The sequence below is a fragment of the Nilaparvata lugens genome, chromosome 6 (genome assembly GCF_014356525.2).
Source record: "Nilaparvata lugens isolate BPH chromosome 6, ASM1435652v1, whole genome shotgun sequence".
Lineage (NCBI taxonomy): Eukaryota > Metazoa > Arthropoda > Insecta > Hemiptera > Delphacidae > Nilaparvata > Nilaparvata lugens.
This window is the reverse complement of record NC_052509.1, coordinates 39778522-39796536: the sequence shown is the minus strand read 5'-3', so window position 1 is coordinate 39796536 and position 18015 is coordinate 39778522. Positions and strand designations below refer to the sequence as shown.

General features: G+C 34.7%; 1 protein-coding gene across 9 annotated transcripts in view; it reads right to left on the bottom strand.

The window, feature by feature from the left end:
• The window catches only part of LOC111045382 (high affinity cAMP-specific 3',5'-cyclic phosphodiesterase 7A), a 319448-nt gene that overhangs the window by 196336 nt on the left and 105097 nt on the right, over positions 1–18015 (bottom strand). The window contains exon 1 of one of the 9 annotated variants that reach the window (XM_039430785.1): positions 3198–3218. The exons of the other annotated variants lie outside the window; for them this stretch is intronic. Coding sequence (XP_039286719.1) covers positions 3198–3203 — 6 coding nt within the window. The 5' untranslated portion in view covers positions 3204–3218. Of the gene's footprint in view, positions 1–3197; positions 3219–18015 lie in introns of those variants that run through there. 9 annotated transcript variants of the gene reach the window in all.

Genomic DNA, 18015 nt, shown 5'->3' with positions numbered 1-18015 from the left:
ACGGGTGATTCTCATAGAACATAATCTCAAGAACTTATGTCGTTGTGCGAAATATCAATGTGAGGACAATGTAGTTGGTGATGATGCTTGAAGCTGAAAATTAGGTGTTTTTCACAATACAAGGAGCATTGTTGTCAGGTGTACCTGGAATATGAGATAGATCGCTATACCTGATCTCAGATTGTAGAGCACAAAAAGAGCTTCTAAAGTGACTACAATTTTATCTGGAGCTATTGTTCCAATATTTCAACAGTTACTAACTGGAATCACAGCAATTTTGGACTTGTGGTATTCAAGTAACAGTCTTTCGAATAATTGAAGTCAGGTTGTGACTAGAAAGATACATCAACTCTAGTTCACAAGATTTGTCATCTTCATGGTTTAGTCTGAAACCTCTCGGGATATCCTTGAGGATTCGGTCTTGAAATTTCACCCTAAGCTAATTTTAGCAATCATTGATACTCATATCGTATTCATTCAATACCTGATAGATTTTTTAGGAAATGAAAATGGATTAAGTTTTTTTATATGGATATCTGCACTCCTTACAATACGAGGACCTCTTTTCCAGAGCTAGATTAATTAGTGTTAAACACATGTTGAGGAAATAATTGTAGTAAGAAAAAACTCTTTCTTCCTAAGAAACGAAGAATCCGACCTCTTATTCAATTCTAAATAACTAACTATCTAACCTTGACACGGGCCACAGAAGTAATGTAAATCTTCAAGAGTATCCAACAGTCTCACATAAAAATACAGAGAGCCTGATTGAAAAATAAAAATAGCAATCTGCAGGAAATCAAAACTTATGCGAGATCTTTCACAAGAGTGATCTATATTCACAAAAAACACTAAACAGAATACTACACTAAATATGATAGAGATAATGATTGTAATTCTGTTACTATTGCTTATTGCTCTCAAGATAATCCTCTTCAAACAAAAAAAAAAAAAACTTGTATCAAATTAAAAAATTAGAATTGTTTTTACTTTTTAGTTGGGAAAAACATCGGATGACCGATGTCTAGGTAAAACCATCGATAAGTGAAAAACATCGAACAGTAAACATCGATGTTAAAAACATCGATGTTTGATGTTGAAACATCGATGTTTTTAAACATCGATGTATCGATACCCATCCCTACTAAAAAGCTGTAACCCTTGTCCGACGAATAATTAACTTTTAATTTAAAGTGAAGTTATAAACATTTATAAAGCTAATTTAAGCTTAATTAATTAAACTAAAATCTATAAATTAATTGAATAATGAGTAAATTAATTAAAATCTATAAATTTTAATTGAAGGTAACGTTGATCAGCTAATTTTCCTGCAACAAATAAAAACCACAACTTCCAGGATGCTGTGCTGTACAATTCTAGGAAAGTGAATCCAGCACAAGCCACTCCAATACTGGTGGGTAGACAGTGCAGAATAGAAGTAATGTGACTTGGAGTATAAGACTTGATATATCAATGCTCAAGCACATGATGTCATGGATTCAGTTTATATAACCATCATTTAACAGAAAAAACCATGCTAAAAACTTTCAGTACAGTTCTCGAAGAAGATCAACTTTATTTAATCTTATAATTGATGGCTGAATAATTGTTGATGGACGGAAATTGTTGATATGCAGCAGCTGGAATAATTAATAATAATAATATCGAGTGACTGGCTGGCCCAGGTGTCAGAGTTTTCAGGTCGCAACTGAACAATTTCAGGGCCTCTGACATGACCTAACGACTGCTTTTTAGACAGCCGGGACCGACTGTTTAACGTGTCCATCCGAAACACGGGAGTGGCCAGACATAAGTATCTTGCTCGGGCCGGAATCAATTATATATATATAATATACATGAAAATTTGGGTAAAATATGATGAAATTCTTATGCATTCTTATAATTTGTTTCTTGCTATTTGTAATGGATTCTGACCAATGATCCTGACCAAATTTGAGAAAATGGGTTTCCAGTAGCCACTGCTTAACTATTCAAAGCTGTTGACAGCAAAATTATCATTGCCACGATGATTAACAATATTTGGAAACAAATATACAAGAGAAAAAGTACTCAAAAGGAAATGGTAGAAGCAGGATCATGCTTATCATGCCGAATAATATTTCTAAAACGATTAGGAAAGTGCAGAACGATAAACATGTCTATTTACAGAATTCCAACACTCCTGCAGTAAGTAGTGAATAATCTACTCCAATATTCCTGCAGTAGCCTAAATTGATCCACCCAGGAAGAACGATAATTTATGATAGCCGCCAATATATTTGACTTCTCATGCACTTCGTGTGCAATTTTTACGAAAATCTGCAAAATATTAACCCCTTGAAGCAGTCGACCTCATTTCAGTTTCAGCCACTTGACATGCACTTGGGCTGATTTCCGCAATCGGCACTGCAAATAAATAAAGCCAATTATAATTGGCCAGTGTTGTTGTCACGTGCAGATTGCACGTACCCCGGTGGGAAAAGGGAAGCGAGCCGGGAAATTTCGAGGGTTGTGGGAGGGAAATTGGTGAGGGCGTGGCCAGACTGGAGCTGGATCCGCTGCGCAGATCAGCTGCGCAGTAGCCAAACGCGCGACGTCGTGGATCGCGCCGCGTTGCTGATCAATATCCAACTCCCAGCATGCAAATAGCCCGCTCGTCAGGGAAAATAACTGATAAGAGGTAGTAAGCGTTGCTGACAAATATCTGTGAAGCTTGACAAGCAGTGGGAGCTGCTCCAAACTAATCGCCGCCTCAACCCTCAACACCCCCCCTCACACCACTCATCATCGTCGTCCCAATGTTCCGATTACTTATCATATCAATGTTGAATACTGATCCAAGCTGCTAAATAAATATTGGTAGTTATTATCTTAACTACAAGTTTATTGGCACAAAAGTTCTCTGCTGAGCCCCTAAAATTACGAATGTCAACTGACGTGTTGTACATGGAAGTTGTTCTGATTGCAAAACTTGTATTTTTCTTCAGATTTCCACAAACATTTATTAAATACTGATCAATTAGATGCTTAAGTCGACCATTTTATTGCCATTCTTGGCAGAAGGTCAAGTTGGTAGGACTGGACTGCCTGTAAATTGTCTAGGTTTTAGAGCTCCGTATGTTTCAAAATTTGTAAAGTATATAATTGAAGAAAACTAATCTAGTTACTCTCAAGTGAATTGTGAATGTCTGATGTACCTGCATAACGTATCCAACTGAGTCCAACTGTATAAGTGATCAACATTGCTAAGAAGAGGTATACTACACTACACGATTCCACTACACAGTTTTGGAGAACCATCTTAGTTTCCAGTGTTTGCATGGAATTCTTTCGAGATATACACAACAACTGAATCGGTAAATTGAATTTGTCTTGTTGCGAGAGGTGAAGGAGAGGTGACGTCAAATTAACAGATAACAGGAACTCATGCTGGCTGTTATCGCTCTCGTCAAGGTAGGCCTGCTTACGGTACTTCACTATCAGCTGTTTTTCGTTTCGTTTTGTTTACCAGAAACTATATCAACTGGTCTTGCATCCAATCCCAGGTTGTAACGTTTCGACCCTCGGGAGAGGGAGGGGTAATTAAGTGCCGTCCAGCTGTAGCCTAACCCTGCCCCGTTAGGTCGGCAGCTTATCCCTGTGTAGGATTGTAGGACTGGAGAATAATTCTAGGACAACCAATAAAATGGCAAATAAAATAACACTAATCAATCCTGTCAATAAACAGACTCCTAGTCCAAGAGTCTCTACTAGGAATTATTTGAAAAAGAAGACACTGGAGGCAAACAACAAAATAGCATTGATTGACGAAAGCCCCATTGTAAAAAAGATTACACCTAAACAAGTGAATAATAAGACACAAAAAAACCATCCTGTATTGAACACTGATATCAAGGAAATAGGAGTGAATACTGAAAACAAAATAAATTTGACTATTTCTATGCTAAATGGAGAATGGGTGACAGATGATGCCCTTCAGACTTATTTTAACTTAATGAATGATTCCATCGGCAATAGGTTCTCTATATGTGTACTTAACCCTATAATTGTACAAGCGGTGAAATGCCTCGACGACATCTCTCATATAGTAGAACCATTGAAATTAGATATGAAAGAATACATATTTATTCCAATAAATGATGCAGAAAGTACAGAATTGAAAGAAGAAGGCTGCCATTGGAGTCTTATTGTTTACGTGCGGGCTCTAAGTAAATACTTTTATTTTGATTCGATTGGAAACCATAATTTTAAAGATGTGTCTATAGTTACAAAAAATTGGTCAAATATATTCATGTTAATTCAAAGGATGATATACCTCTGTTGCTTAGATCGACTCCGCAGCAGGATAATTCAGTGGATTGTGGTATTTACGTGATTTTAATGACAGATGCAATTATTTCGAGATTACTCGGAGCTGATGACTGTGAATTTGTCGATGAAAGCGTACTCACATTGCCTACATTTACCGATCTGGAAGTATGGACAAAACGAGCTCAAGTTGCTTTTATACTATTCACTCACGACACATCAGTATATTCTATTAAAAGAATCATGCATATGCTGCTAAGGAACCATGCCAAACCAGATAATAATGAACACAACAGGAAATATATTGCAAAACTGGAGAACAAATTGAAGACTATGGAAGAGAAGTTTCATCTTTTAATCAAAGAAAGTGTAAATACAGAATTATGCAGTGATATTTTTATTGAAAAATATGCTAATTTAGACAAGCTGGATGTGATAAATCAGAACTTGAAAGATAATATTAAGAGCTTAACTAAGCGTATTGGGTCTTTGTCAATTTCGATTGAGGCTTTAGAAGCAGAAAATCGAGCTTTAATAAATGATGTATTTAATGAGAAAAATGAAACAGATAGAAATAGAATGCTCTATGATGAATTACACTGCAAATTGATAGAAAGTGATCAAACTATTTTCCAACCACAAAATTTAGAGAGAGTAGGTCAAATATCCGATCACAATTCTAATTAAAATTTTAATTTTCGAAATGATTGTCGTAGTGTTCCTAATTTGTCCGAGCCAATAAACAAGAGTCTCAAAAGGCGTATTAAACTCTTTATGGATAGTCAAGGAAGGAAAGTAGTCGATATTCTTATGCAGAATAAGGGTGATAATTGTGATGTCATGGGCACCCTAAAGCCTGAGGCTTGTTTCAGGAATGTAGCAGATGAGTGTGTGAGTGATTGCTCTGAAATGGGTCCACAAGATGCAGCAGTTTTTCTGGCTGGGGGTAATGATATTGCAAAAAATGAGGCCAAATCATTCATAACAGTACTACGTAGGAAACTTTTAGAAATGCGACACACAAGAGTCTTTGTCTTTGGTATTCCTCATAGGCATGATCTCCCCAGCTGGTCGTGCATGAATAAATCAGTGGCGTGGGCAAATGTTGAGCTGCGAGAAATTTGCGATAATTTTAGCAACGTTGCAGTTTTGGAGTTGAGTGGACTTGGAAAGCGTTTCCATACCCGTCATGGGCACCATTTAAATAGGCTAGGGAAGCACTACATTGCAGCTAAGATATTGAATGAGCTCTATGAAAAGGTGGATACTGTTGTGGGTGAGCCAATACCATTAAAAAACTAGACAATTTAGCCGATATTGATACTGATCAATGTCGGCTGGATATAGGGAGTGATGAGGAAATGTCTGCACAAACAAATACTGAGTCGGAGTCTGAGAAATTGAAATTTATACACCAGAATATAAGATCACTGTACAATAAATTGGATAGGTTAGAAATATTCATTGATTCAGAGAAGCCAGATTTTCTTATTTTAACCGAGCATGGTCTAAGGGATAGTGAGCTGAGTTGTACTACTCTGTATAATATGCGCCTTATTGACAGTTATTGTAGAAAAAATAAGAATATGGGAGGGGTTTCTATATATCATAATATTAGTCAGCAACCATTGAGTATTCTGAAAGTTAATGTTGATGAGTACTGTATTGAGGGTTGCATTGAACTGGCCTGTTGTAGATTCAATTCAAAAAAGAAAACATATATTCTGCTCAGTGTTTACCGGCCGCCAAACGGTGACATAAATTTGTTTTTCAGTAATTTAACCAATGTTTTTGAGAATTCATTGATGAACATGGAAATCAAGTTTATTTGTGCAGGTGACTTTAATATTGATTTTATGTTGGACTCCCCTCATCGTACGGATTTCCTCTGCAAAATGAAGCAATTTGATTTAATTTATAATGTGAAGGTTCCTACTAGAATAACTGCTCATAGTAGTACAGCAATCGACAACATAATTACTAGTGATACATTAACAAAGATAAATGTGAATGTTATAAATTCATGGCTTTCCGACCATACCGCTCAGTGTATTTAATTGTCATTGGGGAAACGTTCCCGCGAAGCAGGAGTTTCAGACAGTGCAACTGTTACTTTTCGGAATTGCAGTACGGATAATATAAACAGTTTGGAGGCATCTTTGGCAGGTGTAGACTGGAATTCATATTTCAATTTCAATTTGGGAGATACGAATAAAAAGTATGAGGTTTTTCATGATATTTTTCTTTACTTATATAATATGCATTGTCCCTTAGTAACCAAAACTTCATCTAAGACTAAAAAGATGAAACAAAACTGGATGACCATAGAAATTCAACAAATAAGAATTTTACTGAAAATCGCAACAAGTAGGGCACACTCAGTCGCTGACTTCGACACTTCACTTAAACAAAGTTAAGAAACACTATGACCAATTAGTAATTGATGCAAAAAAATATTTCTATGGTAACAAAATAAAGAATGCAACAAACAAATCTAAATCCAGCAGGAAGCTAATCAATCAATTTAGAGGAAAAAGTTCCAATAGAAAAATTGAGAAAATAGCTCTCAATATTGAAGATGTACTTATCACTGACCATCAAGAGATCGCTTCTGAATTTAATAATGTTTTTGCATCCGTTGCTGAAAGAGTTGGTACTGTCTTGAATGAGTCTCATGGGAACCCAGGTGAAGAATACGAAATCAATAGCTCTGAGACATCATCGAATAAATTTGTTCTATATCCCACAAATGAAGATGAAATATTGGAAATAATTAATAATCTCAAGTCGAAATGTAGTGTAGGTTAGATGATGTCTCTGTTAAGGTTCTGAAGCAGTGCAGGAGAGCAATAGTTCATCCACTGGTTTGTATGATTAACTCTATGTTTGAATGTGGAATTTTTCCAGATCTTTTAAAAATAGCCAAAGTTCTTCCACTTTTCAAGGATGGGGACAGACTAGACATAAACAATTACAGACCCATATCAATATTGACAGCTCTCTCAAAAATATTTGAAACAATAATCCTCATACGACTGGCAGCATACTTGAAGGAAAATGATCTTATATCTCTACATCAACATGGTTTTGTAAAACATAAGTCGACCAGTACCGCACTTATGGAATTTTTCGAAGGTGTGATACATGAGTTAGAAGGAGGTAACTACACAACAGGTGTCATGCTTGATCTTTCCAAAGCTTTTGACTGCATGAACCACAAGATACTTTTGAAAAAGTTGATTGGTCTAGGAATAAGCGGTACAGAAAATAAACTGGTAGAGTCATACCTAACTGATCGTTATCAGTATGTTTCCATCCCTAGTGATAAACAATTAGTGACATCAAATCTAGTTAAAATCACATCAGGAGTGCCTCAAGGTTCTATCTTGGGACCTCTCTTTTTCATTCTGTATATAAATGGTATTTCCTTAGCAGTTCCACAAAATAAACTCACATTATATGCAGATGACACCTCCTTAATTTTTTCCGATTTTAGTTTAGAGGAACTCGAGAAAAAATGTAATCTATTATCCAACAGTTTAGCTCAATATTTCAATTCATATTGAATGAAAAAGACTAAGAAAAAAAATTCAATTCACTTTCTCTCTCAGTAAACTCGAGAAAAAGTCGACTCATAAATTTCAGCCCTAGACATAGCCATATAGAGAGAGCCCAAGTTATACATCGGCTGTGATCCTGTTGAAAATACAGATCCTGTTAATCTCGGTCTAGAGATAGATTCAAAACTTGCATGGGATTTGCTCGTCGAAAAATTAATAAATAGATTAAGCAAAGGCTTATTTGTATTAAGAAATATGGTGAAATTAGTACCTTTATCCGTTTCAAGAATGGTTTATTTTGCCTTATTTGTTTCGCATGCAGCATATGGTATTGAATTGTGGGGTGGGTGTCCAAATATTTACCTCCAAAGGGTATTCAAGCTTCAAAAAAGAGCAATCCGCTACCTGGCTGGTCTTGGGTTCAATGATTCGTGTAGGGAGGCTTTTGTGGGCTTGAATATACTTACGCTGCCATCAATTTATATATTCAAACTGTTAATTTTCACTCACAAGCATTTATCTGATCTGAATACAATTGCTGATATCCACACTTATAACACCAGAGGGAGGAATAAACTGTCTTTGAGACAACACCGACTGCAGCTGTACGAGAAAATGCCCTCTTATATTGGAGCTAAGTTGTTTAACGACTTACCTCCCGAGCTGCAGTCCTTGTCTGATATAAAAATTTTTAAGAGTAAAGTGTATAAATTCCTGGTTTCACAAGCCTACTACAGTGTGAAGGATTTTAGTGATAGAAGGTAGCATAGTTTGTAGGTAGGCCTACTCTAGTCTTCCATGTGTGCTTTTTATTGTGTACTTATTATTGTTACTTATTAAGACCTGACGTTATTCATCTGTATATTATAAAGTGTACTGTGTTGAATAAAAAGATTATCTTATCTTATCTTCTACTGAGAAAAATAACATCATTAAGGCTTGTCTCGACAACCAGTGGTTTGCCAAGTATCCAGGCGAGTTGGGGGATCTTATTGCGCTCATTACATTGTAGTGAGGTCCACCTAATAATGGCAGTATTTGATCAAAATTGGTGTTGCTATCCTTGTCTATCATTCGACAAAGCAGATAGCGCTATCCTTTTCTAGCTCTGCTGTGTTACCAGATCGTTAATAATGCAGGGATATAGTTAATAAACAAAATATTTTATCTCGATTACGGAAATTTATCATTGAAAAATATTTTTCTTGACGAATAAAATATTATTGATTATTTCAACAAAAATGGAGAGTTAATATTACATAAGACCAGTATCAGCTATCCTCTTTAGAATTTAGCGATAAGGCAGAGAATCGGCAACGCTGTTCTCCTATCTTTTTCCACTATATCATTATAACATGGACTTGGCAGGTCTCACTCGGGTCGCCAGTCCGGCAGCCAATGCTGGTGACTCACTAGAGTCCCAGCGTGCTTTACACTCGGGCTCGGCCGCCAATGGTTGATATCTGGCGACCCATTCGTGGCCTAGTGTCTAGCCAACTTCTTCTAACTTCTCACGATTATTGTAATAAGAAGGAGGATCAAGGTTAACATTATTGATAAAACTATAGATAATCTTTCCTTGAAATTCTGCAGCTGTGGTAAGATTGGAAATGATGTGAATAAAACTGAAACAGAAGCTGTAAATGATGTAATAAATAATTATTATTATTTAACGAAAATCCTAAATAAATGCTGCAAATGATGTAATAAATCAACAAAAATCCTGAAAGCGTTTATTTGGAGAGGAAGCGATAATGAAAACCCAAAAATTAAATAGATTTGTAAAAAAATGCAAACAAACCGATCAACAACAGATGTAGAGTCAATATGTATCAAGATCACATGCCATGGTATATTCAAAACGACTAATAATATGAATAATTGGAGCCTCTGAAATCCAATGTTTGACTACAATGCATCCGGTGTTTGTAGCAAACGAGGAAAAGGCCTGATTGTTTTCATTTGGAAATAAATGTATATTTCCATTCCTATCAGCAAGGGAAAGCCTGCATGGAAATTACTGTTTTTTCTTTGTTTTAGAAATTTGTGGATGTGGAGCCACCTGGGCTAGGTAGGCCCTACCTGGAAGCCAACTGAATTTCAATGCTAACTTTCCTTTCCCTCTAGGCAATTTAATTTTGATTTTCCATTTAATAAATGCATATTAGCAAGGAATTCTTGTTCACCCTCGTCCTACGCTGAACTCTGTCTCTTTGTTCCCATATAATTCATAAAAAATATCTTCCCCATTCTTGCCTGATATCGAGGCAAATATTGACACAGAATCAACAAATTCTCGGAAAAACGGGAAATTCATTCCGCCTGAAGGAAAAGTGTATAAACATTTCCGGAACAAGGAAAAATGCACGGAATCGAATGTCGGTTACCTGGCGGTTTCTTCTTGCTTGAAAAACTTTCAATCCCTGGAAAATGCATGTCCATCGAAGTATTGTATTTTCCTCAAATGTAACCAGAAGCGCGTCCAGTTATTATCGGGATAGCAAATTCATAATGTGAAAAATGTTATATACAATGTATCCAATCTTGTATTTAACAAAACATCCCATTGGAGTACCTAGTTGGTTCTTACTACATGAAAGTTTCTTTTCATTAAGAGTATTCGCCACAATTTATCATTCAATAAGTTACCACTAGCATTAGTAGCCAGTTACGGTTACCACAATAAAATGTTTTCTAATTTGTTATGGATATTAAGCACAGTTTCATCACTCAATGAAAAATGAAATACTGTGCCTGACCTTTTGAAAGATAAAAAAAAAAAAATTTTGAAGAAAATATTTTAAGAATTTTAAATTAGGCCGGCACATCTAGAAAATGAATCTGAGTCTATACTATTTCATGCAGGTGAACGGGCTACGAGTCAAGAAAACTTCATTAATTAATCTTGCCATGCCTGATTTAATAGGTTTCTACTATTAACTAACACTACACTTTGAAATCTTTGAAAATACAAATAACTTCAATAAACATTGGCAACTAAAATCAGATAAAGGAAACAACAATTTCATGTTACTTTGTTGACATTCTTCATCTGATTTGGGGGCGCATTACTATCCCTCGTTTAGATAGCAATACGTCACAAAACCAAACAATATCAGTCATAAAATAACAAATTAATTTCAACATGAAATTACTCAAGAAAGAAAAGCCCGTTGAACCCAAATTTCTTCGATAATAACCCATATAACCCATTTCATAAATTTGGAATCCCCACTTTTGATTGACATTCTTGGATGAACCTTTTGTTTCACTACACTGCACTTTCGTTGTTCTGTACGTTGCTTTATCGTCGAGGTTACGGTACCTTGTTTTTGGCGGTGAACCTTTACCGGTTGAATTTGGCTTGACGGCAACGTCATCTTACGTCCCTAGACCTGTCATCTGAACGGGTCACCTGTCACCTGTCATCTGTCTTGAAGCGGTGTTACATAAAGTTGCGGAACCAAAGGGGTGGTACATGAAGTTGGTTTGGGGTCACACATGAACCGCTGTAAATAAATGTATTACAGCATTAATTTCTAAATCTTCCTACAATTCATCAAAAGCTAAAACAGAAGTTATCTATTGATTACAGTTAATTAAATTATTTCATTCTATATGAATCCTCATTTTATATAGATTTTTATCTTCAAACTACTGATTCTTTGTATCAGAATTAATGGATCTTTCTTCACAAATAATTCAAAAGTTCTGTTGAAATTCAACGCCATGAAAAAATACAGTCAGAAAAATGTAAAACTTTAGCAAGTCTCAAACTTAACATAATATTAAAAATTACATTCCAATTTAAAGACTATCTTCCTGACTTTCAGCAATGCTCTACAATAATATATCTTCAGAAACAATAACTCAAATGGAACATAACTGAAAACTTTCTTCTCTATTCTCTGTACTTCTTTAGGAAAAATCATATAATAATCTTCCATCACTAATAAAATCAAATTTTTCTCAATCAATATTATTAACTTGAACAATAACAGGCTTTGTTGATACAATACTCTGATGGAAGTTTCAATTAATTAAATTCCCTAAATTATATTTTAACCTTATTTTACGTACCTTAGCGGCTATTTGAAGAAACAATTATTCGTACATGATGAAGTAACACAATTAAACTTTTCAGGACATGGCACTAGTAGAAAATTTAAACTTTAATAAAAATAAAACTAACTTCTACATTAACTAATAATATAAACTTATAAACTTGCCCAAAAAGGGCGAAACATAATGACTACATCTTTACTCTCGTAGTGCTCCTAGCAAAGTGTCCTCCGAAACGTAATCTGGTCTCTCGGCTGCGGAATCGCCCCACTCCTGTAATTAGAAACAGGTCTCCTATTGGACATAGAGAATCAATTTGACCAATCGTCGCTTGGCTTCTAGAGCCTTAGGACCAAAAGGTAACTGCAAAATGGGTAGTTTGTTATAATTTCAATATCTGCTGTTTTCCAACTTATCGCACTCTATGTCGCGATAGGAAGGCTAGGGTTTAGAGATAATTCCATGGCCGTTCATAATAGAGAGAGAAAATAATTTATTTCGCCAACTTACGATAATGGCTCTAGTCTATTGCGTATTAAATTTACTATTATAACTTGGGAATAGGCCTGAATTAAAAATAGTGCTTGGCACAATACCTTCAATTCCAGTTATTTCCTTTACTAGTATGAAGTTTCGAAGGAAGATAGCTAGGTCACATTTGAGAGTCTAAAAATGAACGGCAGTAAAGTTTTGACATCACTCAAGAAATTTTTCAAAGATGAAGGCTTCGGTTAGAATAAATGTCAACTTTAGCGAACATTTTGTACGGCTAAGTTTGACAGTTTGGCAGAACAGATTGAACCCAATAACAGCATCGTTGGCTAAGCAGTCTGAATAAAAAGCTATGACAGGCTTTCCAAAAGTACACTACAAATTAACTATAAAGACATTCAATCTTTATAGAAAATTGTATTACAATAAACTACTATTTAACTCGCAGAAAAGTAATAGGTGCTTGTTTGATTAGTAACACAGAAAAATAAGTGATGTAAATTTCTCCATTTATTTGGGAAAATTCAGTTAACTTTTTGATTCTTTTGGAATGTAGGCTACTCCGTTGTATCAAGGATCGAGAATGGATGAATGATATTTGTTGATTCCAAAATAATATTCCTTCAGAATGAATGAACAAGCAGAGCTTGTAAAGTCAAGAACGTAGTTCCATTTCTTAGAGAGAATAAAATCTACAATCTACCATAGATTATTGAGTACAGTCATATGTTCCTACAACAAAGAAATGCGGAGTCATTTAGATCCTGTTCACATGAGAGCGATTTACGCTCGGTTGTCGCGCGGTTGACAAACCGAGAGGTTGCCAGGTATAGGGGAACACATGGTGCCGTACACATGCATGGCTCGGTTTTAGTAGTCGCCGGCGAATCGCGGCGGTTGTTGTCTCCAGTGAAACCGCTCGGTTGTCGGGCGGCTCGATACACTAGAGCAGGCATGAGAGCTTACACATGTCTTCAGTCAACCGAGCGATTTCGAGCAGAACAGTTCACATAGTGAACATTCTATTACAATTTCAGTTCAATTAAAATTTATTCTAATACAATTTCCAGTTCAGTTAGTTAGTAAGTTCAGTTTAAGTTGATTTTGTAGAGGAAACATTACTAATAATATAAACATATTGACATTTAAAAGTATAAACTCAATCTCCTCCATTAAATTATATTTTGAACATAATCTTTCAGGTTATTTAGATACATAAGTTATTTTTTGTCTTTTTTTAGCAAATTGAATAGCTTTCTCAAAAATTGATATTTCCATGAAATTTTCGTTTTATTCAATCAACAATACCATGAAAAATCTATCTTCCAAATCTCATGGATTTATCTGTTACCGTATTTGTAATGTTCTGTTCCAAAAATTTAAACTTTAGGCACTCATATTTCAAAAAGTAATGATCGGAAAACTGCCCCAAAGCTGCCCCAAAGCTGCCCCAAAGCTGCCCCAAAGCTGCCCCCAAATCTGCCCCAAATCTGATTCTTGGTTCTAACCTTGCCCAATCCAATGTAATCTCATCTAACCTAACCTAGCCATACCCCTAATCTCACAATAAACCTCAAATGAAGATTTCCCACTTTTTTGGAAAAAAAAACTAGATCCAGCTTTTTTTTATTTCTTGAATAACTAAGAAACCGTTAATTTTACAAAAAATCTACAAGAGTAACTTTTTCCAGTAAATCTAATAACGAATCCATTGACACCCCATTTGTCAAGATTGAACAGAAAATAAGGATCTCATGGGAAAACTAGATCCAGCTTTTTTTTATTTCTTGAATAACTAAGAAACCGTTAATTTTACAAAAAATCTACAAGAGTAACTTTTTCCAGTAAATCTAATAACAAATCCATTGACACCCCATTTGTCAAGATTGAACAGAAAATAAGGATCTCATAGATCCAGTTTTTTTTATTTCTTGAATAACTAAGAAACCGTTAATTTTACAAAAAATCTACAAGAGTAACTTTTTCCAGTAAATCCATTTGTCAAGATTGAACAGAAAATAAGGATCTCATAGATCCAGTTTTTTTATTTCTTGAATAACTAAGAATAATTTTTTTCAGTAAATCCATTATTTGTCAAGGGATCCTAACTCTGAAACTGAGCAACAAGCATTTTTATGTTGAGACCCTTTCTTAAGCAAACCTTAGCACTAACCCCCCCCCCCCCACAAGGGCTTGGGGGTTGGGGGGCTTGACCCTCTGCCTTTAACCTGAACTACTTGAAAACTCACCTCAGGTTGTATTGAGAAGAAAAAAATATATAATAAAAATGTATAAGAAAGAAGTCAAGTCGGATATATTACTTGTTGATCAGAGTGTACATCTTGATGAGAGTATTACCAAATATGAGTATATCACTCACACACCATATATTCAACAGACATTTAATTACAATGATGAAATTCGAATTAGTTTAAAACAAGAAGATATTTATACACTTCCAAGTAGAAGTTTTCTCATAATTGAAGGCGAAATCAAAGTGAAAGATAAGAATGATGTTGAAACCAAGGACTTTTCACTTATCAATAATGGAGTTGCATACCTATTTGATGAAATCAGATATGAATTGGGAGGGGTTGAAGTTGATCGCACACGTAATGTAGGATTGACAACAACCATGAAAAACTATCTACGTCAATCAAAACTCAATGAAAAAATTATGGAGAATGCAGGATGGAAGTTGACTGGATGGAAAAGTTTAGATAAATTCTGCTTTTGCATTCCTTTGGATATGTGGTTAGGTGTAATGGAAGACTATAGAAAAGTTCTATTAAATGTTCGTCAGGAAATTGTTCTATTAAGATCATCATCAGACTTAAATTGTATTGAATCAGAGACAGCAAAATCGGTGAAAATTGATATTACAAAACTACAATGGAAAGTACCCTATATACATGCTTCTGACACTGTTCGTCTTGATCTGCTGAGTTTAACACATAGTGATATACCAATTACCATTCCATTCAGATCATGGGAATTGCATGAATTTCCACAATTACCTGAAACTACCAATCTTCAATGGACAGTTAAGACAACTTCAAACATATTGAAACCTAGATTCATTATTCTTGGATTTCAAAAGAATAGGAAAAATGTTATAACTGCTAACAGGTCACATTTCGATTTCTGTAATCTGAACAATGTTAATCTCTATTTAAATGCTCAATCATTCCCCTATGAAAATATTGTTGGTAATAAACATTTATTGTATCACATGTTCTCTGAATTCCAAAATGAATACTATCCTTATAACAGCAGTACATCAATTGAGTATAAAACATTTGATGAATATGCACCATTGGTTGTTATAGACTGTAGTAAGCAAAATGAACTATTGAAATCTGGTGCAATAGACATAAAGTTGACATTGGAAACAACAAATAATTTCTCAGAAAAAACCAGTGCCTACTGTTTAATCCTCTATGATAATGAGTTTGAATATACACCACTGAGTGGAACAGTAAAAAGAGTATTATAAATCTTCTATAAAATAACAAAGAACTAGACAATATTCAAATCAAAAGTATTATCTACAAATGTATCAATATTTTACCTTCAGTATCATCCCATTAATTTGTAGAATTGTTCTTGTCTTGATCTCAACCATTTTCTTCAAATTTAATTTTAAAGCATTTTATATTATTATTCAATTTATCAGCTTCTTTCAAAGCAAAATACTGACTGTGATGATATAGTGCTATCTATATGAGCTTAGATTTTTCATTAAAGTTGAATAATGTTCTTGGTCTGGGTAACCAAACCTACATTTTTTTCTGGGTGTACTCACCTACATCTACAATTTTTTTCTGGGTGTACTCACCTAAACCTAAGATTTTTCGCCTATATTTATTACATTTTTTCATACCATTCATTAAAAGAGATTCCAGAAGAAAGTGAGAATTGTTGGATTAAGTTTGGATCAGTCATATACTTCCATTCTTTTTCATTATTGAGATTGATGTTTGGTATGAAAGTTGCAGCTAATGGTATACATTGTAAAAAATGGAAAAAATTCTGAATCAAATTTTTGATATCAACATTAATATCTCTATTATTATCTTTATCATACAAATATCGACCAAATTTATCAACACTCATGATCTATTTTTATAATAAATGTTTAATACAACCTGAGGTGAGTTTTCAAGTAGTTCAGGTTAAAGGCAGAGGGTCAAGCCCCCCCCCCCCCCCTGTGGGGGGGGGGTTTAGTGCTGAGGTTTAAGAAAGGTCTCAACATAAAAATGCTTGTTGCTCAGTTTCAGAGTTAGGATCCCTTGACAAATAATGGATTTACTGAAAAAAATTATTCTTAGTTATTCAAGAAATAAAAAAAAGCTGGATCTAGTTTTCCCATGAGATCCTTATTTTTTGTTCAATCTTGACAAATGGATTTACTGGAAAAAGTTACTCTTGTAGATTTTTTGTAAAATTAACGGTTTCTTAGTTATTCAAGAAATAAAAAAAAGCTGGATCTAGTTTTCCCATGAGATCCTTATTTTTTGTTCAATCTTGACAAATGGGGTGTCAATGGATTCGTTATTAGATTTACTGGAAAAAGTTACTCTTGTAGATTTTTTGTAAAATTAACGGTTTCTTAGTTATTCAAGAAATAAAAAAAAGCTGGATCTAGTTTTCCCATGAGATCCTTATTTTTTGTTCAATCAACAATACCATGAAAAATCTATCTTCCAAATCTCATGGATTTATCTGTTACCGTATTTGTAATGTTCTGTTCCAAAAATTTAAACTTTAGGCACTCATATTTCAAAAAGTAATGATCGGAAAAATGTTTTTCTGAGAAAACTTTCCCATTTTGATAGCTTGATGATATAAAAATCGAGAAGCTTTGAAAAATATCACCAGTTGAAAGTTTAATGCCTAGTTTATGGGTTTGCATAGTCTTAACCGAGGGCAAACCACTCATGAATTGCTGTCATGTGTACGAGGCTGGGAAATCGAGCGATTTGCCAACCGCGCGACAACCGAGCGTAAATCACTGTCATGTGAACAAGCTCTTATGCCTATAAGTCAGTTGTGAGAATGGCAATAGAGTTAGTGAATAGATAGTGCTAGTTGAATAAGTTTGAGTAAAATCTGAGTAGTAACTTGAGATCATTTTAAGACAAAGTTTATTGATCATCCAAAATCAATAATCAAATCACCATATGCAATTTGATATGACTATTATTTAATACTAGCAGGTCACCCGTGCTTGGCTACAGGAATTGAAAGATATGAAAAAAAACTATCTATACTCCCAGCTCTGAAGCAGCAGTGCCCAATCAATTTGTTCTCGATAAATGCATTTTGATTAGTTCTTCAACTTGGTGCAAACCTAATGAAGTCATCTCAATTTAATGCCAACCTGTCAAAATTATTAATTGAGTTGCCAGTTAACAACTGTTTCGAAAAGGTACTCTCTCTAGATTATAGATCTATAATAACATATGATATGGACATTTCTATTATAATAAGGAGATTTGGAGAAGAAGAATATACATGCTAAAAGACGAACTTTAAACCCTTAAAAACCACCCTTAGAGTTCAAATATCGCCAAAAGAATTCTTAGTGAGC